The sequence below is a fragment of the Lonchura striata genome, chromosome 2, assembly GCF_050655825.1.
Source record: "Lonchura striata isolate lonStrDom1 chromosome 2, ASM5065582v1, whole genome shotgun sequence".
Taxonomy (NCBI): domain Eukaryota; kingdom Metazoa; phylum Chordata; class Aves; order Passeriformes; family Estrildidae; genus Lonchura; species Lonchura striata.
In genome coordinates, this window is record NC_140704.1 from 122,831,268 (window position 1) to 122,856,048 (window position 24,781).

The following is a 24,781-nucleotide window of genomic DNA, read 5'->3' on the forward strand; positions in this document are numbered from 1 at the left end:
ACCTTTGGTCTGGCCTAACACAGCAGTTTTAAGATTAAAACACAGCACAACAAACTGAACAAGTAAAATATAGCCAAGAGTAAAGGCTACAATTAATTCAAATAACCTCAATTCTACTCCTTCTGACTCTGGTAATTGCTATTTGGTTTTGCTCCACCCCAATTAACTTTGTGAGCAAACTCTGAACCACAGGTCATAGCATTTTCATTTCCTTTTCTGGCTTTTCCAATAGCTATTTCACTGAACTGCTTACACTTACTTCTGGAGCCTGCTGTGAATGTCTGTGGCAGATACATTGCCCTGAAAGAGAGGAGGCTCTCTCACACACCTTGCTCTTCACACTGCTCTCCTGTGCCAGTCAGGAGATTTGTGGGAATACACTGGAGAAGAATCCCATTCCACTCTAACAAAATCGAAGCTGCTGACACGGCTGAGCTGGCTGATGTGTTCCAAGTCAGCAGCACTGCAGTCACAGCCCTTCTCTTCCCCCTTTCTCCATCAGCTGTTTGGTGCTTGTGTTTTAATCCCCAGAGAGCAAAGTGCAGCTTTGAGCAGCACTACAGGGTCCCTCTGACCAGTTCCTGTAGCACTTTTATTCTCCTCCAGCCCTGCCCACCTTTATTTTTTTTTTAATTTACCACTCCTTTTCCCCCTGTTTTTGTCTCTAATGGTGAGAAGAGGCATCCCAGTCAAGCAGAGGGCACCCAGCTTTCTGCTCCCAAGGTCTGGGGTTTGCTCCTTTGAAACAAAAGCATGAGAGGCAAAGTAAATTGTGAAACAAGTAGCTGTGGATTAGACTGGTTTTGATTGCACTGATGAAAGAGTTCAAAAACTTTATTGACCTATAACCTGATTAGAATATGCCAGATGAGAACCAAATATTGTACAGAAAGTTGTACAGAATTTTTTTTACATAGAAAACTTTACATATCTGTACCATATACATTTTGTCCATCTGAAAAAAATTTCTACATCCATTGTAATACAGAATGCTTGACAATCTCGTCTGTTAACCATCAGAGCACAATTCACAGTATGAATACATTTCCAATAAATTTAACCATCCCCAAACCATGCCAGATTTGTTACTTGAATATATCCAACATTAAATTCTGTACATAAGAGTGAAATCTACATCAAACAAAAAACATTTGACAGCAGACACAACCTAGACTTGTTTGCAGTGATTCAAGTTCCAGTCCTTAAAGGATCATCATTTCAATGGCTCGTTATATTTAAAAGCCCTAAAACAAGTATATTACAGGTAGTTAGGTCAGTCGTGATATTTCTACTGTTGTCGGCAACATTAACTCCTGGGCTACAATGAAACAAAATAAAACAAAAATAACAAAAGAAAAAGAAAAAATAAATCACAACCCAAAAAAGAAACCCAAACTTCTAGTGCATTTGGTAAACAAGGAAGAGTTATGGGCTTTCAACAAATCAGTATTACAGAAATAAAATAATTTGGGAAGAACTGTATAGTGTTAAAGAGTTTATATTACAGATCTGCATCTCTGTACATTTTCACAGAAGGATGATTACCAATGTCTCAGACAGCCTGAGTGTGCAAAAATCTTAGAATATCAGACATAGTTGCTAAATATTTTTTCCATGAACAATAATCTCCATTTTCTTTTCACTATAAACATTTTATCCTTCAAAATACAGCTCTCCTGAGTTGTACTTCTCGCAGAAGCTCAAACCTTTACATATATATGTTTCTTTGGGTACATTTTACTTTCACACCCGCCATAAACATCCGTTGCTATGCTGCTGTCTAGGACAGTAAAGGACACTGCAGCCCGTGCTGACAAGGGGACTGTGCTATAAACTGGCTCTGTGCTCAGCAGGAGCCAGGCAAGAGAAACCAATGAGAGAGAATCCGCCAGGAAAGAGAGGGACTGGAGTGTTGCAAGCCTTAATTACAGTTGTAAGCATCTGTACCGTTAACCCTTGGATACACGTTGCCAGAGAAAGAAACCTTTTATATGGAGATCCAGACAGAATGGCCCAGCTACCTGGTCCTTTTATTTAGCTGAGGAATATAGGAAACAGAGCATCACTATCTGCTAGTGCTTGCTTATCCCAGACTCTTGTTCTGCTGGTTGGGATATTTGGAAAACCACACCAATCCGCAGGAAAAACCTTCGCAAGACAGCCCGAAGCTCAGGAATAAGGTCAAACTGCATGATTTCACACAACAAAGGATAGTAGAATGAGGCATGGGCCTTGAACTGAGGAGAAAACAAACAAGAAATGACTCTATTATACATCAGTACACCTCAGAACGCACACTGCAAAATAAGAATTTTAAATACTCTCCCAAATGTGGGTGAGAAATCCACAAAGTGACAGCAGAAACACCATTACAACTGAAATTAGCAGTGCTAGAATAAGGCTAAGAAAGCTGTGATATACTCTGACAGTGCTCACCAGCTACACAAAGCTCCTTACTAATGCTTACTCTCCAAGAGGAAATATTTTTCTATTATGAGCTCTTTTCTTGCAGTTGGCCTTTTTCATCACTTAATTATTTCAGACAAGTGTTCTTAGAGGGAGATTAAACAGGGATTTATTTACTGCAGAATTGCTTTGGAGAAGGTCAAAGTGTACATGTACCTGCAGCACTGGCAGCAGAAACAAGAGTTAATTCTTTGAATAAAATATCATCACTAATTGCCTTCCTCAGCAGGAGAGGGGTAAAAACAATTTAACACACACTTCTAAAGGATTCCAGCATCTTCAAACTTTTCTGACACATTTTATCACTCACTGCACCTTCACACTGAATTATTAGTGTCAGTATCTGTCAAGTGCAGTTTGAATGTATATTCCCTCAACACAGGAGTGTCTACAGAGCAGCAGGAGCTTTTAAAGTCAAGTCTGTAACTGTGTGTGACAAACCAGTCTGGAACTACTTCTTATCTGTACATGTCATCTGAAACATCATTCCAAACAGTTACTTACCCTTTCATCACTTATCTTCAGGACTTTAGTCAAAAATAATAGTAAAAGGTTAGTCCAGGCTTCTCGATGACTTTCTGATGTAAGAGTGAGGAAATAGCTCAGAGCCTCGCTGCAGACACTGGAGACAAAAGACACAAAAAAATAACAACTCACATTTCCTTCTGAGCTCTACTGCAGAAAGAGAGCTTTGACTTTGCAAATTCTGGCAGTGTAGAGCCCCTGGTGTAGAACAGCATTGTTTTATGCAAGCTGCTCTAAGCCTGGCTAATGACAGAAAGCAGTGACACTTTATTCAACTCAAAACCAAAGTCCTAGAACTTCAGTACTGACAAAACATGATTATACTGTCTGTGAATGTAATTGAAACGTATCAAGTGCTCTTTGAGAGGTATCTGACAAAACATTACATGGGCTTTAGGAATATCTCATGCTGACGTAACCAGGCAGTTTTCAGCTCTGCTTCCTAGTCTGTGAACCTGAAAGTCTTCACCTTAAGTGTTGCTGTTGAGGTTTAAAGCCCTCCCTCATTCCAACAGTTACTTGAAAACGTTATAAACAAAAACCATTCAGATCAGTGACCAAAGAGCCAAAGGCCTCTCTATACTCACAAGGCTGCTTAAGCCCAGTGTCCATTTCTGAAAATGAGAACAGTGTCAGTTCCCTAAAATACCTGAGGTTAGTGAAAGTAAAAACAGGGTTTAGGTGACAGCTGCTTTCCTTTTTAAAGAAGAGCCCCCACCTACCCACACGATACAAAAAAGGTGAAAAAAATCTTTGTTCTCCCTGCAAAACATGTAATGAGAACAAAAAGGAGACAACATCAGTAGCTGGAGGCACAGCACTCCCCACAGAACATAACCTCAGTATTAGCTGTGACCACCACACACACGTGTTGGCTCTACCAGTTTACTGTAAACAGAGATGGTCTATCCTTTTGAACAGCCCACGCCGTTTAAGATCAGAAACAACACGAACAGGCTCAGCTCCAGGCTCAGCTCAGGACCTTACTTCAGCAGCCTTTGCTGGACTTCCTCCCAGGCGCTGGTGCGGCTCTCGTCCGTGTACATGCGGAACAGGATGCGCAGCCCACAGGCCAGGCTGCTGGTCTCCTGCTTCAGCAGGTTGGGCTTGGATTTGCCTTTGAAACCTACAGGAATTCCAAGCATCCATTTAGATTTTTGGTTCAGCTGACATTCTTTCTTACAGTCGCCCTCTTCTCTTTCTAAGCATCTTCTGCACACAGACAGAAGAACCACATCAGGTAATTAATTTCTCATAACATTTAGTACAATGGAGCACTGCTAAAAATTAACCTATTAATTAATATGTGCTGTAATTGTGGTTGGAACCCATTTTTAGTATCAGCTTACAAGTGGCTGTGAAACCTGTGTTTGTGCCTGCAGTTTTCAAGCATGGGACTCACACCTACAGCCAAGAAATCAGCTGTACCTCAGTGAAAACTTAAATTTTAGGGAACCAGAAATATTTACACCTCCACAGATAAGGTCTCCTCCCTTTAGGAATCCTACACTCACAGAGCTAAAGCTTCAACTTTTACATTTGGCATCAAAGTAGTTCTGACCTATTTTTGGGTCAATTCCCACTGTCACAAAATTCAAGGGGACTGGCTCACCTGCTTTCCAGAGAGCAGTTCTTTGTTCATTGTTTGAATTAAATGCTTTAGCAAATCTGTGAGATTCCAGCAGACAATCGAGAAGTTTGAAAAGTTGTTGTGATGTTAGGAAACGATACATCCCTTGATCCTGTGTATCCACATGGACATCAAAGTCTACTGCATCTCTCTATTGAAAAAAGAGGAAAAGGAAGAAAAAGATTTGAACTACAAATTCACAACTGTTTTCAGCAAGCTCCTGTGATAACTCAATCCCACCCTGTTTACATCTGTACTTGTACTTAAACTATTGTATTAAATATGTTGTATCCACCTGCCAGTTACATAAATCCCTTTGAACAATACATGTTTTAATCTCCACAGTGCTGCCCTGGCACAGCAAATGCAATTTAACAGGAGTTGTAAAAGATCTCAACAGGCCAATGGAAATTCTCAAATGCATGTAAAAATTGTAAATTAGCAGATGCTAGAGGAGTTATCTGAAACAAACTTTATCTTAAAACCTTTGGATCAAAAGGTGTTAAAAACAGAGGTACCTATCAGTTCCACTTACTTGTGCTGCTGCTAGATTCTCTGCATCCTCTTTTTTGCTAGTTGCTGGGAAGAACACAATGTTGTCGATCGTCTGAATGAGTTCCAGCTGTACAACACACTTGATCAAAAGAGCAGCAAATAACTTCTGTTCTGGAAATTCTTTAAAGGAAAGAAAATTACTTGTTAACTAAAGAACTTTTCTGTTTTGAGGGCATGCTGAAGAACAGTTTAACTTCAAGCACATGTGTAACCAAACCTGGAATCCACCTGTCGGATTTACTAACACCAGGCTAGATCACCATGTTACCAACTGGAACTTCTTAAAAAACTGTTTCCTGAAGTTGTCTGTGATACACTGGATCAACCTGGTTCAGTGTTACTTAAAAATCAACAAAATGAGTGACTTGGACCTTCAGTGCAATAGCATGAGCCAGAGGCTGTTCCCAGGCAGGATGCTTAACACAGCATTGTCATCTTGTCATCATGCTTACTTACAGCTGTGGCAAATACTAATGTACCACATGACCATTTTAAGCAATGAAACAACTGCACAAGGATCTTAAATAAGGGTTTGATACACTCTCTTAAAATCACAGATAGAATTCTTTCTTAGCTACTGCTTCTGTTGCATTTTGCACTGAAAAATCCCTAATCCTAAAAAAAGAAATCTCACATAGCACTGTAAGAAGCCTTCTATTTTTAATATTTTGCTTTGGGTAAAAGCCTAGAAGCTTGCAGTTGAACTCTTAGATTTTTAAAACACAGGCAAAATATGTGGACCCACAGGAGTCCAAGAGAATTCTGTCATACTACATGAAGACAAAAAGTTAAACAATGTGATTTCTTCACATCAGGTTTCTGAAGTCACAGCTGGGGCTGTAACTAATATATCAAACATCTACTACACACTGTTGCAAACAGACAGCAAATGGCAAACCCTGCAGAGCACGCACTTGCTGCTGGCCTGGCTTTACTCGTTTCTTCTGCTACCGCAGCGCCCGTGCTGGGCTGATAGGGGCGTCCATCTGAAGATCGAGGCTGCACGGAATCATGGATATCTACTGACTTCTGGGAGATTGTATCCTGAAAAGAAAGAAAAAAAATTAAGTAATTAACTTAGAGAAGACTTCTGGTAATTGGTAATAGGGCAGTGCTCTTCAGAGCTCAAGACATTTGCTGTTTCAACTCTGCACTTTCCCTCTCTTTAGTCATACTTGCTATAAGCATTCATGAAAGATGTACCAGAAAGATGAGCTACTAAGAAACAACTGAAAATTTAACAAGTAACAAATACTTAAGTATACAGAAAAGGCAATGAGCAACATTTTTCAGATAGGTTTTTGTACTCCCTCCAAGAATTTCTTCTGTCACCCAAGAATTACTACAGCTTTTACCAGATCAAGAGTAGGAAGTTTACTGGCAGGATCCTGTAAAGAACACCTCAGCTTCTCATATCAGTAGATAACCAAAGTTTTCATCTCTTCTGAGTAAAAATATATATTTTAATAGGTATCATGTCTACTGATAGCAAAACACTCCATCATATTTGAGCAACCTAAAGAAAAATGAGATGAAAATAGCCAAAGCCTGCAAAGATTCTATCCTACTAAATGAGACAGCCAAAATATTTTTCCTTTAGTAACATTAATTACACAAGTTCTGTTAATTCTGAAGTTGCAAAATATATTTTTACACTGAAGATAAAAATAATTTTTAAAAACATTAATGCTATACTATTTCAAAGGGAAAAGATGTTTCAATTTAATCAAGACTAAGGCATTTATTTGCCATTTACACATGCTATTATATTTGACATAAATGGATCAAAAATATAGCAAATATGTTTAGATCAAACCACTAGAAATGAGTCATGGTACAGCACAAAGGTACAATATCCATATAATGAGAACTGGCCTTCACAAACATTTACTCTGTTTAAGCTGAATTGTGGTAACACTTAATAAAGAAAAATGGAGGGAGTCAGTCTCTCTTAGTAAAGCTCATTTGGACCATTATCCTTAAGCAACTTGAATCAAGTGCTTCATTAATCTATAAATAACTTTATGCCGCAATCTTGTGAGAATGTCCAAAAGCTAAATTAATTCTCATCAGCAGCAAAGCAGCTACAGGAGCTGTCACTTGCAGGCAAATCCAGACTTCACATCAGTTTATGCAATCAACACTAAGAAATCTGATGGTTATACAAATTTTCTACTTTAAATAAAAAAGTCAGTCTATCCATTTATCCTTCTTCAGCAGTTTCTCTTCTTTCCAATACATCAAAATGAAAGAAAACCACGACCCAAACCACAAAACAACTCAAAGCCCAAATACAGTATTAGAAAAACCTGCCAGACAGGACATTACCTAAAACAAACACAGGTAACTACCTACAGCCAATTTCTGGAAGTCCACTTTGCTGCAAACAAACACATACTTCTTTATCAGTTAATTCCTTGCCATTTTTAAAGATTAAATAGCATCTGAACTGGAAAAAGATTTCAAGTAAATAAAAACTGAAAAATGTATTTAAACCTATTATATTTCACCTATTTTACATCACAACACATTTCTACTGAGCTCTTGCAATCTTAAATTATTATTTTATTTCAGCAGCTTACCAGTTTTTCTTTTGCATCAGAGGGAGAGCCAGAGCAGAACTCCCCACCGACCGGTCGCCAAGTCAGCAGCCTTGAAAACACAAAACCAGTCCCAGATTTACTAAGTTTGAACTATAAATCAGAACCAACACTCTAAAAAGTCTCCTTCAACACAGTTGGGTTTTTTGCATTATTTTCAATTCTAAGTGCACTGCGGCAGCATATTTCTCCCTCTCTCAGGATTCTTAATAGAACTGCACAGAGAGAAGTAAAAGAGAAACAATTTTTATTTCTGCTCCTTGTTTTTCTCATGTGGAATGTCTTTAGAGAATTATTTACCTAGAGTGAGTGCCTGATTGGATTCTGGTGAGAATTATTTGAGCCTGATGGCCAATCCAATCCACCTGTAGCTAGACTCTAGCAAGAGGGTCATGAACTGTGTTAGATATAGGGAAAGTAGTATGCAGTTTTAGTATCTTGCTTTATATAGTATATTAATGTATTTTAACATAGTTACAATAAAGAAATCCTTCAACCTTCTTAATTAAGTCACACATCATTATTTCTTCCCATTAAGTTCACCTATATTTACAATCGTGCACTTTATTTTTTCACACTTGTTTAAAAGTGTTAAGTACTGCGTTTGTTGAACTTCAACATTTCTGCCAATTACCTTGGATGGACAAGTGGACTATATCGAGGTGGATTAGCTTTTCTCAGAAATACTGGATTTGTCTTAAGGCAGTGTTTTAGTGCCATTAGTGGGTCTCCCTTTCTCCCACACTGCCTTAAACTTGACCTAGAATAAGGAATGAATCTACTCCAGAAGAAATCACATGAACATTTGGAGATGTTTTGCATTCTCTGTCTGGGGTATATTTCAGGATTATGTTTCCATTTCCACTTAAAAATTCACCACTTCAACTCAGGATTCATTGCTGTTATGAGGTATCAAATCACTGACAATACTGATCTCTTCCCTGCTGATTTCTTCTAGGACACTGCTGTCTTGAGGATCTTAGCTTTAGCACTAAAAAATTTCTACACTAATTGTAACTTACTGAGACTATCTGTACCTGCCAAGAATTGAGGGAAATTGGATTAAATAACCTAAATTGTCCCATGTTTTTTTGTTCTATCCAATCTACTGCTGCGAAGTAAGACTGGAGTTACTTGTCATGGTCATGATCTCAGACTCTTTAGTCTCAATCTGTGTGAGGTAACACGTATTGGACATTTGTGTCTGCATTTCATAAGGGAGAGCTTTTACACCAAGTTAAGCATCCTAAATTAATATTACTGCTGATCTCCAGAAAACGGAAAACTGAAAAACTAAAAAGACAAAGTGGATTGATAAAAAAAGATAAAATCTTGAGACATGTAATAAGGTAACAAATAAAGCAGAACAGAGAACTAAATTGATTCTTGAAAGCTACAAGATCATAAATTGAGGCAGTGGGACAATGAGCCATTATGAGCTGGTAGAGGCCAGACCATCATAATTTGTGCAAGAAACCAACTCTAACTCTTGAATTTTTTGAAGACAAGAGGGCACTCACACTGGATTTCTCACCAACAAACCAAGACTAACTTTCATGAAGCTTCAGAAAATTTAAATTAACAAAAAATATAAATAGAAGAGTAATTAAAAGAAAAAAATTAAAGAAACTGTTAAAATCAGCAGAAATCAAAGGGCTAGATGAGCTAACAGTGAGGTGGACTGAAAACTGACTGAACAGCTAAGCCAAGAGGATGGTGATTAGGTGCACAGAATCCAGTTGGAGGCCAGTGGTACACCCCAGGGGTCAATACTGGGTCCCATCTGTCCATCTTAATGATCTGGGTGATGGGGCAGAGAGGACTCAGGAAGCTCGTTGACACAAACGCAGGAGGAGTGGCTGATACCAGAGGGTCGTGCTGCTATCCAGAGGGACCTCCACAGGCTGGAGAAATGAGCTGATGGGAACCCTGGGCAGTTCAGTGAGGGAAGAACAAGGTTCTTCACCTGGGGAGGAACAAGCCCATGCCCCAGGACGTGCTGGGGGCTGCCCAGCTGGGAAGCAGCTCAGCCTGCAGAGAGAGCCCTGGGGATCCTGGTGGACACCAAGCTGGACATAAGTGGGCAGGGTGCCCTTGCTGCAGAGAAAGCAAACACTATCATGGGCTGTGTGAGGAGAGCTGGAGCAGGTGGGAAGGGGACCCTGTCCCTCTGCCCAGCACCGTGGCCAGTCCTGGGCTCCCCAGTTTGAGAGACATGGACCTACTGGAGAAAGTTCAGCAAAAAGCCACAAAGGTGAAGAAGGAACTAGAGCATCTCACCCATGAGGAGAGTTGGAGACAACAGGGAGAAGAAAAGGCCTGGAGAAGAAAGGGCTCAGGACATCTCATCAACATGCTATAAATATCTGAAATGTGGGGGAAAAGCAGAGCCAGGCTTTTTCCAGTGATTCACAATGCCACGACCAGAGGCAATGGCACAAACACAGGAAATTCCCTATGAGCATTAGGAAACACTTTTTCACTGTGAGGATGATCAAGCACAAGGCAGAGGTTGCCCAGAAAGGCTGTGGAGCTTCCTTCCTTGGGGATATTTTAAAGTCATGACTTTTCCTGGGAAAAGTGCTCTGGGGTTGCCATGCTTAGGCAGAGGGGTTGGACCACAAGACCTCCAGAGCTCTTTCCAACTTTAGCCATTCTGTATTAGTATGTTCAGCTATCAACATTTCAGTGATATGTAGAAGCTTGGCAGCAGCATGGTTTGTGGTCTTCTAGTAACTGATCCTTGCAGAAATTGGTAGCTGAGTAAATATTATAGTACATATTCCAAACAAGGAAATATGATCAACTCTCTTTGCAAAAAAGTAACTTGCCAAGAACCAGCAGAGGCTGATACTGCAACTAAGAACTCGTGTAGCCAATGTTGCAGCTTTTAAATCAGAGAAGCTGCACAACACCTGGAAGATGTTTCATATGAATGCTAAAAAAGAACAAATGTAACCCTACCTAATCAGACCAATAAGAATTTCTGCCAGAAGATACTTTACACTCCAGAGATTTGCAGCCTCTGACTATTTAAAGACTAATTGGCAATAAAGCACTTGCCCATAAAGTTTTCATATATACCACCGTGTGATTTGTCTGTCTTCATTTCAACATTAACTATTTTGTTATTTCCAGGCATGGAGAAACAAAGGTAAAGAGAACATCTGCCTTCACTAAGCACTGAGCCAGCCACTGTATCAAAACTGCACTGTCAAAAAAGAAAATAATAAAAAACTAAAGATGGGAGGGCAGGAAAAGTTCCATTGCAGAAAAAAGACTAATAGAGGGACTAAGAAATAAAATACAAAATAGTAGCCAAACCAGGAATCTCAGAAAAAGAACCAGATCCCATAAAATGAGAGGCAAAAAAGAAGTATCCTCCTAGGACTCAGAAGGAGAAGGAAAAAAAAGATGAGTATCCTCACATAAAATCAAAATGAGACTACAAAGGCTGGGAACCTCCCAGAAATTTAGGAAGGAATAACATAATGAAGTTCTGAAAAGATGTTACAGAAAGATTAAAAGAGAAATAAAGTTAAAGGAAGGAGTTGGACACTCTCCTAAGAAAAAGAACCCATTTCAGAAGCAGAAGGGCCTCAACATCAAAGCAAATAATGCATGTATTTCAAATTTGATATAACTAAAGGCAGCAAGAGTACTTTGAGTATGTCTAAATATTAATAGATCCAAAATGCTGCTCTAGAAAGTTTCTAATATTCAACTATAAGAACACCCAAAAATTTAGGTTTTGATCATATGCTAGTAAATATTAACTTCAAAATCTTTCTAAATAAAGGACATAGTAAGTTAGGGTTAATTCAGCTGGACTTCTACATCCAGACATGGAGCTTCCAAATTTATTTTTGGCAGTTATCAAAATGCAGAAGGTATCTTGCTAGCTCCCACATATTTCATCTTCATTTTATACTTATTTTTGATGAAATTAAAAAATTACTTACTTAAAAAAAATACGTGAGGTAGTGACAGATTTTAGCTTTTAATGGATGAATGAAGCTCTCTCAGTGCTATCTGATATGCAACTCTAAAATTGGAGGAATTTTAGAGGAAAAGGAAAGACTGACATGCAGAAGGTTTCTTTTGCCTCAGTTTTCTTCAGGCCTGAAGTAGGTCCCAGAAGCAAAGAATATGAACTGGATGGAACATAGCACTTGGAACGTGCAGCCTTACTCCAAGAAACCTCACACTGAGTTATTATATGAATGCAAAATATTACCAAATATCCAAGAAAATTTTCACAAAAATATTAAGATTCATATAAACATATGATAAAAATTAACCATCAACCACAGAGACTTAAATCTTTAGGACTGTTGCAGTATTTTTGTATTTTATGGAAAAAGCTCCACATGTAATAACAAACAGCAAAGCCTGCATCTTCTATTACAGAAAATAACAAAAAAAATCAGATAGTACTTCTCCAAAAATCCAAAACCTTCAAACTGATTTATGTTACATTCTGGGGCTTGCTGGGGAGTTTTTTGCTTATCTCCTATATAGTATTTTAGTTTTTAACACTTCATCATTAACAATACAGAAGAATACCTACACCTAATTTATCATCACGTTACAAGTATGCCTGTTTCTCTTTAGTACACATTTAACTGTTTTTTGTTCACTCCACCTATGAGATATCTAAGAGTTCAAAATAGGTAAATAATCTAGGTAAACTATTTTACAAAGTATAAATATTAACAGTTGTCTTACGCATGAGGGATTGTAGTTTTGAAAATATCCAGCATGCAAGTGCAGGTTTTATCCCAGATTTCTAGGGTGAACTTTTCACCATTAAGGATGACAACATTCTCCAAACAGTTTGTACCAGATCGTGCCAGTTGTTCATTGTCTGTAAGAACAAGCAGTGTATTTGTTCATTCACATTCAACAGAGTAAAATGTTAACACTGTTTTAACATAATTTGTAGAGTTCCTACCTTGCTGCACACACCAGTACAGCTGTGCAAATATATCATCCAAAAGAACATCACTAAGTACTTCTAAATACTGTGTAAATACATCACAGATTGCATAAAGTGCATGGTTACAAGTAGTTGTCATCCATTCAGCTTTCTAGGAGGCAAAAAAACCCAAGAATTACAACCTGAAGGTGAAACCTCTGGATACACATATAGATGAACATTTGTATTTATTCAATTTGCTTTAATAGTGATATGAAATTAATTTCTGTACCTCAAAGCCTCAAAATCTGGAACCTCAACTCCTGCTTTGCCAACTAGCAGGTTTAAAAAAACTACAGGAACAGACAAACAAACAACCGTCTTAGTGTCCAATCCTAGCTCAATGACTTAACACCAAGCTAAAGCTGTGTTTATATGTTTTCCAGGGAAAAAGAATTAATGAAGTGAAACATATCCTACTACAAATAGCCAGACTAAGCCTCCCAAACAACTGACCCTTTTGATCTAACTTCTAACAGTAATAATTTACACATCAGTTACATTTTAAAGCCTATTTCAGTTGTTTTTCAGAACAGTACCTGGTTCTGGCTTAGCATCAAAACCTGGATGGCTGGCCAAAAGTGTGCAATGACAGCACAGTGCTGTTTTGCGTGGGTTTTGTTTGTGAGTTGGTTATGGGTTTTTTTGGTTCAGTTCAGCCGAGAGGTTTTTTTTCACCTTGTCATCAAAAAAATTTGAACTAACATAACTTATTTCTTCTAATTGTGATTTCACTGCTGATTACAAGCCTCATCAAGAGAACATGTTGTGTGTCAGATTCCAAACATCACATGTAAAAGCTACAGTTCCTCTTACAAACCCTAGTTACATTGTATTTTATGTAATTCTTCTGTTGTTCCTAGTGTAAACAACTATGCCTTTTACACATATGACTTTCAAAAATGAAAGAAGTGACAACACCTGCCAACAAAATGGCATTAAAACAAAACAAGGCTACTAGAACCACAGGTCCACCATCCAAGTTTTGAGGTTTACCCTACATTACTTGACAAAATGATACTACAGGTTTTCTTCTGTAAATATAGTTCTCATGTAAATTATCCTCCTCCACTTTTATCACCTCAGTCTGCTGTTCTGGTAGTTTCATGTTGTCAAATATCCTGAAGACAATCCGAAACAAGTCTTGCCACCAGTGTTTTTCGTAAGTATGGCCATATGTCTTCATTATTTCAAACATTACTGTTAAGCCCCTGAAATGAAGAAAGAACAACTTACACCAAGAGTTACAGAAAGACAAGAATGAGACCAAGTACAACTACAGCAGCAATAACAAACTCAAATACTGTTGAGAACATTATACATACACACGAGTACACAAAATATAAGTAGAAAATCAGCTTGTAAAAAGGCACTTTATAGTCACAGGCGATAGCAAAAAATATTTTTGAGCTGTGGTAAACTAAAATAGTAAACCCATTCCTTTATCAAGTGCCACAAAAATTAATATACAAATATTTCCAGTTAAAAAGTACAAAAATTTAGAAACAATTATTAACCTTCACCAGCTATAAAGGGAGTCCAGATCCACAGCTCCCATGCCAATGTGTAAATTTGAAGTTATTTGTGTACAACCCCTCATATTTCACATCAGAACTGTAACTGAATATGTTTTAAAAGGGAAAATCACATTCCAGGAAAATAAGCAAGTTTTACACGAGATCAGAGTACAGCTTTGTTTTTTTTAACCATTTCTGCAATCCTCAACCACTTAATGAATCATGGCATAAAACCAATTTTAAAAACCCCAAGGTAAGTGGGATAAGCAAGACAGAATACAATCATAACTAGATAACTTTGTTGTTTATGATAACAAAAAATCAAAATTTCAAATGTACAGAACACAGACTTAATTTCTGTATTCCAGTGTATACTTAAAAGGTGTTTGTTGTTTCCACAGTGGTATCACCTGAATTAAATACTTAAGTCATTTTACAGTGATTACATTTACCAAGAGTTGTTTTTGCTTTAAAAGTATAAAGTAAGCCTTTTAAAATTTGAATTACAAATACTGATTGTTACCTGGTTCTTACATCTAATTTGCATCTATTGATGATACAAGACAACTCAAAAAGAATTGGGAACCATCCTCGCACCCACACTCTGTCTTCAGGAGCTACATTCATATCATCACTTGTGTATTCCTTGAATGCCTTCAAAAGGAAACAGTTACACAGTCACAGAAGTTAGAGTCTTCAAAACAAAACACAATTTGGACTGTAAATAACAATCTCTCCTGCAAGAGTATTATACCCTGATACCTTGGATGATTTGGCATTCAAAACAGTAACACTGGGAAAGTGAACTGTTTTTCAAACTAATGCTTAGTATATTATGATGAATAAACTTTAAAAAATAAACAAGATTACACATTCAAGCACCAGTTTTTGCTTGCAGTTCAGTGTGAGTCTCTGCTCTCATTTATAGAGACAGCTGTTAAAGTGAGGATATAAGCATAACGTTTTGAGGATATCAAGCATTTTTGGTTATGCCATTATCCATTTCTTCACATTTCCCAGCAGAGAGCAGATCCTGAGATATGTTTATTTCCATCAGGTCTCAGGAGTTCGAGTCACCAGCAGAACTGGGCAGTACGGATGGGCAAAGGGGAATAAAAGAAGAGAAAAATCATTGATACTTTCAAAGCCTGTGGCATTTTATACTACTATTGTTTCTGAATAAAGTACATTTCTCATTAATCCATGAAACTTGAAGGCAGGCCAGTAGGTTTAGCATAATTATTTTTTCTTTATAAAAGCACTTATAATTTAGTTAACATAGACTATACCTGAGGCCTGTCAGACACATATTTTGCACAGTGGCGAATGAGGCGGATCGCTTCCATACTGGTATCTGGAAATGCTGCATTGCAGGCAAATTCAGACAAGCACTTCACTGCATCCTGGAAAGAATCTATGGTTGCTGGGAAGTGTTTTTCAAACACGATTGCTGAGAGAAAAGTGTGAACAGGAGAAAAAAAAAAAGTGTCATGCTTTAAAATCTATTAATTCTAATATGAACTGTCTGTAACAGAAGTCACGAGAGACTAGTTCATTGATTGGTGCTGTCAAATGCCTGAGCACTAAGAAAAGCTAAAGAAAAAAAGGAATTAAAAAAATACCCAGAGGGCATTTCATTTTGACAGCGAGTATTTAAAATAAATTAAGGTAACATCTGGACTAAAGCAGGGAAATGTAACAGTTAAGCAAGACTACAGCAATAGGCTTACTGTTTAACACTAGTCTGTGTCACCACAGCTTAAGAGGGACACATGAAGCATGGAGTTCCATCTACTAATGGACCTCCTCCCCAGCAACGTTGCCTTGTTTTTAAATAGCTGCTTTTGAAGGAAAAAAATGCTTCGTTGATGATGAAACAGTTTTATAAACTTGCAGAGGTTCAGACAGAATAAAGAGATCCCTTTAAAGCCTGGGATCTAGACTAGAATAGAGAGAAAAAAAAATTATCAGTGCCCCCCAACTCACCACTTTCTCCTATACAGGTCTTACACAAGCACAATTCAGAAAAACAGAAAAAGATAAGCAAACAACCTAATTGTAAAATATGTACCTTTTTTTTTTCCCCTAGGGGAAACCCCAGAATACTTCACTCAAATAAAATGTACAAATTAAATAAAATTATCTAAGGACTGAGTTGTTTTACCATAGAATGCTACAAACAGACAAGTTTTTTTTAAAACACATAAAGAAAACCGATTAACTCTAATGTTATTGAATGACTTTGATAATAAGCATTTTCCCAGAGGACTGATTGGAAAGTGTGAATCATTGGTTCCAAGATATGAAGCAGGCTCTACTATGCAGGCTGTGAGTCCAAAGACAAAGCTGCTTGGTCTTGGGAGTGACACTCCCTTCCATGATGTCTGAGTATCATCCATACTCACTGACAATGTGTCCTGTAGTCTGGAATGCCAGTTCCACTATACTTTCATCCTGATCTGAGGCTGCCAGATGAAACACCGAGAAAATGTTTTTCCAGCCAGAACGAATGTTAGCAGCCTGGGAATTCACCATCTGTGCAATACACCGTACAACCATGTCTCGAATAGTAGGAGACCTAAATTGGCATAACAAACAATATTTTTTAAACTAAATTACATAATCAGTTAGAATAGTATAATTCCCTAACGACTGATTTTACAGAAGTAATTTGAAATATTAATTGCAAAAGTCGATGCTTTTGATCCAAGGCAATTCAGTTAAATGAATGTTATTACCTGTTTCTCTTCATGATATGTTCAAATGGTCTCAGGAAATCCTTCTGGAATCGGAAATTAGCAAGTTCTCCTTTTTCCAAGAACTTCATTGACAATTGCCTTAATGAGTCTACTGCAAAAATAGCTACATCTTCATTGGGATTACAGCCAACCTGAGAACGTAGAATAGAAATGCAGAGTAAGCTTGCATGAGAATTCTTATGGATTCAGCACAAGCTGCCTTTACAGTTGATAACAGAGAACTAAGCAGTACAGAAAAATTAACGAAATTAAACAGTAGTCAATTCCAGAAACCACACTGTTTATGCAATTCAATAATCCCTAATTCCAGCTATTTTCTACGTTAAATAACTTGACATTTAAAACCTCCTAAAAACAAGCAAGCCATGTAAAAAAGACTTCAACAGCTGTATTAAAGATGCATGTCAAACATTCATTTGATAAAGAGTCAATTTAGACTTGAAGACAACCTCTTAAACTAAGCGTCATGAAGCACCCCCAAAAATTACAGCACAAAACAAACAGAAGCCAGTTCTAGACTCAGGTAAATAACTTAATGTATGCTTCTGGTATTATATTTATTATACTGTGTACCTCTGCCTTCTCGTAGGTCTTTCCAGCTTTACAATTTTTGTTGGTTTAAGCTTACAGAGAAGGCCAGAAAAACCACTATGATTCATATAAACACATGATTTTCCAATAAATCTCAAAATAAAATAATCTGTATCAAGAACTGAAGGAGTATGCACTATAAGCATTAACAGGGATACCTTATTAAAATGATCGCCAATAACTTCCCAGATCCTAGACCACTGTAACCTTATCCGGCCCATGTTGTAATAAGAAATTTCTACGATCTTCTGCAGACTAAACATTCGAGGGTGGGTAGCAGACAGCAGCTCATCCATAGACACAGCACAAAGCCAGCGAACGAAATCCACTGTTAAATGACCACAGATTTTGATGCAATATTTTTCTAATTTTAGTTTACAGGGGTGGGGAGGGGTAGGGAAGAGATGAAACCTACCAATAGCATTTCCATCCAACCTTGTAGATCCTGTAAATATTCTGTAAAGTGCAGTTAAAGACATGGTTAAAATTTCTTAGAGAAAAGCATCTGCTAAATGTATTCAAGCTTCCTTGTCTTGTTTTCCTTAACAGTATATAGGCAAGTCTCTGATTCCCTTTATTTATTAAAAAACAATTAGTTTTTTACAATTGTAAAGACATAGTAAGAATACTGTCAGCTTTTATCATCCCTGATAGAAATACAGAACACAAACGTCTCCAGACTGCATAATATCCATTTGTCATGAAAAGCAGATATTTGAAACACTTCCCATTATGAAGCAGGGAGGGACACTGCAAACCTAGACAGCTATTATGTGTTTGACATCAAGCTTCCAGCACACTTGATGTGATTTTACTGCAAAACAACTTTTCATTGAACTGACATCGATCTTGCTGCCCGTACTTCAACCACAGAAATGTTTGTAAGCCTTCAAAATGATGTATCTTCATCAATTTTGACAACCAATAAGAAAATTATATGTTCTGATTTCTTAGATGCTGAGCAAGCAAGATCCATGAATACTTCAGTCTGATCACTACGGTATGATATAAACAGGGAATGTTCACAATATGTATTCTGCCTAGCCAAATCCACTTAAAATAAATGTGATTGATAGAACAGAAGACTAGAATAATAATTTTGGTCATTTCAGACAACATCTACATAACCCAGAGGAAAGCAGGGAGTCAGTAATTACATTTAGGAGAAAAATATTTTGACAATAATGCCATCAGTACTAAGGCAAAATGAGATTTGCAACCTGTTACTATACACAGCAAATCAAGATTCAGCAGACACTACAGCAGACTCCATTCTGTAAGTCTTCTGCAATAATTTTTTTATCAGTAAAGAAGTTTCTTGCCTAATCTTTGCCCTGCTCCTTCTTGCACAAATACCCATGATAGAAAAAAAAAAAATCCGCCCCCCCAGCTGAAAAGCACTTCTCTATGGTTGTTTTTATGTAGGCTTTTTCCAAATAAATTATTAAATTAGTAAGGTCCTTTTCTTAGCACAGGGTATTCAAATACTGCTTGAAAAACTTTAAGTGGCAACAAGAAATTTAATACAGTACCTGTCTACAGCAACAACAACGCTTTGAGAGCTAGTTTCACCAATGGATTCCTGAATACTTGCTATCTGCTTCCAATCCACATTTCCACCAACTACAGTGAGAAAAAAATTGAAAAATGGGTAAAAAAGGATAGAGAATGGGTTGGGAAGAAAGAGGAATAAAAGCTGTGCCACTACAAGTAAAATTAAATATATTTTTAATTCACAAAAAAGAGAAGCACATTATGAATTTCCCTTGCATGAGCTGGCTGTCTCAGTGAACAGTTGCATGTTGGTGTAAGTCCTAATTATCCTAATTACTTAATTATTATATCTCTATCCATGTATAAATTATTTTAGTCCCCAAAAATTGTCCACATTTGGAGCAACAGATAGAAGTGAAAAAATAGAACACACAAGAATTCCCTTTTTTCCCCTCAATTTTTCAACGAAACTTTGGTAATCTTGCCACTTGGAACACACAACATATGACTGAGAATATACCTTAGTGGAGAATTTTTCACACTTAGAATCAAGTGAGTAAATCCATCCCAAAAAAAATTTATTTCTTATCATACAGAAGTAAGAGCTTCTACCAAAATTCCATCCTTAAGCTACATCTCAATTACAGCAAAATTATCACCCAAAAATAGTGAGAAATACCTATAAATAAAACAGCTATTGTTTATTTTGGAGGCTTGAAACTGTAACCCACATCTGGGAAAGCTCATATGAAGAAACTGCTAAAAATTCCAGAGTTTTTCTCACTGCAAAGTTAGCAATCTCCAAACTCCCCTAGAACCACCATCAAAAAAAGAGCAGGAATCTTGCAATCACTTTGGGTAATTCCACATACCCTGTACGGAGGGCTTTTTTTTTTTTTTTTTTTTTTTAAAGCAATACAGAAAAGAACAGAACATTAAAAGGAGGCAAGTAGTTCTGATCTCAGAGGTTTGCTGAGAGAAAAACTTCTCATGTTTCAGCCTGCCTCAGAGTCTGGATGTGTTCCATCCACACTTTGGTTGGAGAAGACTGACTGTCAAAGCTAGAACCTTATCTACCTGAAGTACTTTTCTAGAGCATTTATTTTTCTGTACATACATATGTAACCTCATAGTAGTATCTCAGCAATGTATAATACCACTGGGCTTGATCAAGACTTCTCTTGTAAGCACACAAGCTGCCAGTGTCAATTAGCTTGAATCTTGGTAATGAGTCAGCAAAGAAACATCAAATGAGCAGCAGAGTGTGAAGAGAATTTGAATGGCTATTTCCAAGGAGTCAGAACCTTAACCAACTTTACCAGCTTATGTGAGAATTCCTTGTTATCACAGGATTTGTAATTCAATGCTTGAAAACCTGAACAGACAGCAGACTTCCACTCTAACAGTTGTGAAATCTTTAACAATGCAACACAAGAGTCAGCTAGGTAATTCTGCTCTACAAAAAAGAGATTTCTCTGATTCCCCCTGTCCAAAGAGGATTTCTGGTTACCCAGGAGGTACACTTTGGCTATGACCTACTCACAGCAGCAGGTTTTGTCTTCCAACTTGGTGAACAGAAACTGACATAGAAGAAATGTGAATTTCACAACTACAATTCCAAGTATGGCAATATTCCTACCGAAGGAGCAATAGACTAGATGCTTATTAATTCACTTTTACAACCCCCGTGCTTGTGATGTTTTGAATTTCCAAGCACAACAAAAAAAAAGGGTCACTACAGGAAGGCAGGACATGAGATGAAGACATTTGAATGCAGATACCTGAACAGCCACACCTGAATACCTACTGGGGCAGTGGTCTGGTTTGTTGATCTTTGTTATTTCAAAAAACACATTATCTTCAGGAAGAAGAGTGAGTGCTGCTGCTTATCCATATCTGATTTTGCAAGTAGGTCTGAAAGATGGAGCTTCTGTGTCACCAGACTGCAATTTTACTCACTCTAAACAACTATTTTCCTGTAAAATATGTGTCTGTGTATATGGACATGCACACTATGTGTTCTTCACAGGAATTTAGGTTTATAGAAAGCTTGCTAGAAACCCATTGTTCCACTGCATATTTTGGAGTAATCATAGAAAATTAAACTATCTGCAAAAAACAATTTGGAAAGAAGTGAAATAACTAAAACAGTTGAGAAAATGTTCTAACAGCCCCTTAGTGCATAAAACCAAGTTAAGCATTTTCCTATAAGATTGAAGCAACATTATTAAAAAAAAATAAAGGTCAAGTTTCCATATGTGCACTGTAATAAGCATTCCGGAAATTCAATTCAGGAAAGAAAAAAAAAATTATGCATTTGGGCATAAACTGTTTTCCTTAGAAATGTAGCTGACAGCAGCAAAAGATCTTTATGAACTGGACTTATATCAGTGAGTGGCAAGTATGATTTAGACACCTGAATATTGCTTACATTCTTGAGTTATGAGGACTTAAAAGCTTTAAAGGCCTGTCACTGAAGCACAGAGAAACTGCCAGCATTTGGAAGCAGCCAAGTTGCACAAGTCATCAGGGAACACTGAACTGAAGGATGCATATTGGAAGGGCAGGAAGAAGCTCAGTGTATGAGATGTTGGCAGATTCATTGATTTCCAGGCCCACATTTTCCCTTCATCAATGCTTGGCAAGGTGAGGGGAGTACAGAGAGGTAGACCAAAGGGAACCAGAAGGGAAAAAAAAGGAATGACTGTATAAGAAGAAAAACTGTCTGAGAGTACACAACACTGGATGATTAGGACTAGTTTGGGGGCTGAGGGAAAACAAAATTATCATTACTCAAAAAAAAAAAAAAGGGAAGAAAAAGCTTTTGTTTGGCTGTGGGTGAAGTTCAAAAAATACTGAACTTCACACTAGAACTGAAACTTTCTCACAGTCAAAATGACAATATACACTTTGATGCTTCTAGAGTTTTTAATACCCTGCACCTATGTATCTTTAACTATGTTCCCACTTAAACAAATAAACAGAGCTCCCAACATTCTAAAGATAAATTTAAGGTAAGTCTTATACTCTTCTAGGAAGATAAGAAACATAATATCATTTTTGCAGTATATTTTGGAGCTCAAGCCTAAAAAAGGCACTGTACTCAGTGCCTTTTTTGGGCTTGAGCTCCAAAATATACTGCAGTATCAAAGTAACCAGAAAAGGAAAGAAATGGAATTTCAGAATTTAAGCTAAATTAATCTCCCACTTGGTTTGAATTCTGTGTATTTCTCACAAAGCTCCATAACAGATGCTTAACCTACACATACTGATTTGCTTGCTTGGTAAAATACTTGGCACACTAATGTTGCAATATTATTAAACCTGGTCATACCATCTGCAATCCATTTTCAGTTGGAAAGAGATATTTTAATAGAAGTGAATAATATATATAATCTTCTTACATTTTCCACCCTAGTAATAACAGAGCAAATGAAATATTCCAGAAAGTGGAGTAAGTCTATTCAAAGCCTAAGTTTTACAAGGACTACTTCATGGTCTTTTGTTAGAAACTCACATAAAAACACAGAACAAATTTAAACAGTTCTCTGAACAAAACCAGTTAAATGAAATACTTAATATCTGCATCACTTACCCAGTCCCAGCCCCACAAATTCATCAGGTGCCTGATCTTTTGTTCCAGTAAAAGAACCTTCCCTGCCACGCACTGTCCCTGAGATGTAGCGAGGTTTTACTCCAGTTCCTATTAACTGTGCCAGTTCAAGCTGACTGATGCACTTCAGAATCTATTCCAGAGAATAAAGAAGTTGTTTACCAACAAAAAGCAGTTTGAAGTAGTAAAAAGCAAGTAAAGATCTTTAGAAGAAAAACATTCCAATACCTGGTTTTTATGCCTGAAATGAATATAAATTTAAATAGTACTGAATTAGTCTCTCTCCGTTTTATTTCTCACTTAGACATGTTTTGCTACTTTTAAGAAGTATACATGCAGCACTTACCTAAACCCCACTGTGTTTATGCACAAACAAGCACACTACTGTGTTGAAAAATCAGTGAACATGCTTTCTTACAGTTTAAGTACAAATGACATGTACCTCATGCCAGGAATTTCCTAAGTAGTTTCCATCTGTATGAGCCACCGTGATGAGAGTTTTAATGGTGTCAATGTTCTTCTGCTTCATTTCAGTAATACCAGAACTCACTGTAAGCAACGTAAATCTTGCTAATGCTTGAACATAGGCATCTCTTTCAAGCTACAAATGGGAGGGAAAGAAACAGAAGTCTCATAAATATTTTTGCCATTTCTTGTTCTTAGTACAATCTGTATGATTTCATCAACTATACCATTTACCTTTGTCTTCCTAGAATTGAATTTCCAAAGCATAGTGAAAATACCTCAAGTTCTTCACCAGTAAGAAGATACCTGTGGGATGAACTCAGGTTCCTTCTATTCAGGAACATGAAGTGTCATCTCTGACAGCATAGAACACATAAGATGTGTTTGTGTTTCTGGTTTGGTCTTTTTTGGGGAAAACAGGATGCTGTTTCATAAGAAGTGTTGCTACTTAGCTAAGTTTTCAATATTCTTGCACTATACTCAGACCTACTCTAAAAATGCTGCCTTAGCAGACTCAATGAAGCTTTAGCATTTTTTTGTCAACAAAATTTAAAAAATGTATCTAAAAGGCAAGTTATTCCAATTCTATGGAATTGGTCAAAACCTATTTAATTTAATCTGTGCCATCTGGAGCACCTCAGAAGCTTCTGAAGCAAGTGTCATGGGTAAATAACAAGTGAACATAATCTAGACAGATTTCACCAAGGAAAATTTTACCCAGTTACCCAATTTTTATGTGTATGGTATCTATAAGAAACGAAGGGAACTCCTCTGATCTCACATGAACCAATTACAATGGTAAAAAGGAGATTGCAGTTGAGTCCACAAGTTCACTTTTTTCCTCCTGTTATGTATATAAACTGAAGGCTGTAAAGTGAAATGGTTGTACACCAGATAAACAAATTACAATTATGAAATACATTTAACTGCTTGGATATTTATGGCTATTTTTAAGTAAAAAATAATTGAGAACAGAAAACAACCAAATATAAAAAAAACCAAACCCAGGAAGAATGGGATTCTCCAGAAAAAACACTAACACTGTAACAGTGGGCTATGGTAGAATGGACAGACTGCCACTGAACCACTGACTGCCACATTCAAACCCAACCATTACTGCAGGGTACACTTGCAAAGACACAAAATGATGTAGAAGCACAGAAAAATGAAGTCTCAAAGAAAGAGTACTAAGCAATGAAGCTTTAGAGTCTACAAACTGTGTATCTTCTGTAAAAACAAAACGTTTTCAGTCCTACTTATTCCTGCAGGCATTTCCCCCCTCCCCACTTTTTCTAAGCCAGCACAGTAGAAGACAAACAACTAAACAATGTGTCCATCACCCAGAAATTTAAACCTGACAATACAAGCAGATTAAATACATCCTTTTGATGCGTATCTTTTCTCAGATGCTTAAAGACAAAAGTCAGACTGTGTGACAAGTCTAAGATTAAAAGTATAAGTAATTAAAACCAGAATCTATAATTGAGCTTTTAGAGGTGAATATGCATGACTTAAACTATACTGTGTACCTTGGAAATTTTTTTAAAATTAAAGGAATCCAGGTCCCTCCATTATCTCTCAAGGTGTA

General features: G+C 37.2%; 1 protein-coding gene across 3 annotated transcripts in view; it reads right to left on the reverse strand.

Annotated features, from left to right (window-relative positions):
* Window positions 1–786: 786 nt before the first annotated feature.
* Window positions 787–24,781, reverse strand: part of ARFGEF1 (ARF guanine nucleotide exchange factor 1) — an 83,776-nt gene continuing 59,781 nt past the window's right edge. For all 3 annotated transcript variants that reach the window (XM_021555587.4, XM_085572165.1, XM_085572166.1), the window contains 19 exons: window positions 23,171–23,329; window positions 22,711–22,861; window positions 19,154–19,244; window positions 18,037–18,077; window positions 17,780–17,949; window positions 17,010–17,161; window positions 16,677–16,849; window positions 15,561–15,721; window positions 14,795–14,925; window positions 13,836–13,965; window positions 12,731–12,866; window positions 12,505–12,643; window positions 7,759–7,828; window positions 6,091–6,220; window positions 5,157–5,296; window positions 4,604–4,772; window positions 3,979–4,117; window positions 2,971–3,088; window positions 787–2,237 (listed from right to left, as the gene is read on the reverse strand). In XM_021555587.4, coding sequence (XP_021411262.3) covers window positions 2,073–2,237; window positions 2,971–3,088; window positions 3,979–4,117; window positions 4,604–4,772; window positions 5,157–5,296; window positions 6,091–6,220; window positions 7,759–7,828; window positions 12,505–12,643; window positions 12,731–12,866; window positions 13,836–13,965; window positions 14,795–14,925; window positions 15,561–15,721; window positions 16,677–16,849; window positions 17,010–17,161; window positions 17,780–17,949; window positions 18,037–18,077; window positions 19,154–19,244; window positions 22,711–22,861; window positions 23,171–23,329 — 2,565 coding nt within the window. In that variant the 3' untranslated portion in view covers window positions 787–2,072. The remainder of the gene's footprint in view (window positions 2,238–2,970; window positions 3,089–3,978; window positions 4,118–4,603; window positions 4,773–5,156; window positions 5,297–6,090; window positions 6,221–7,758; window positions 7,829–12,504; window positions 12,644–12,730; window positions 12,867–13,835; window positions 13,966–14,794; window positions 14,926–15,560; window positions 15,722–16,676; window positions 16,850–17,009; window positions 17,162–17,779; window positions 17,950–18,036; window positions 18,078–19,153; window positions 19,245–22,710; window positions 22,862–23,170; window positions 23,330–24,781) is intronic.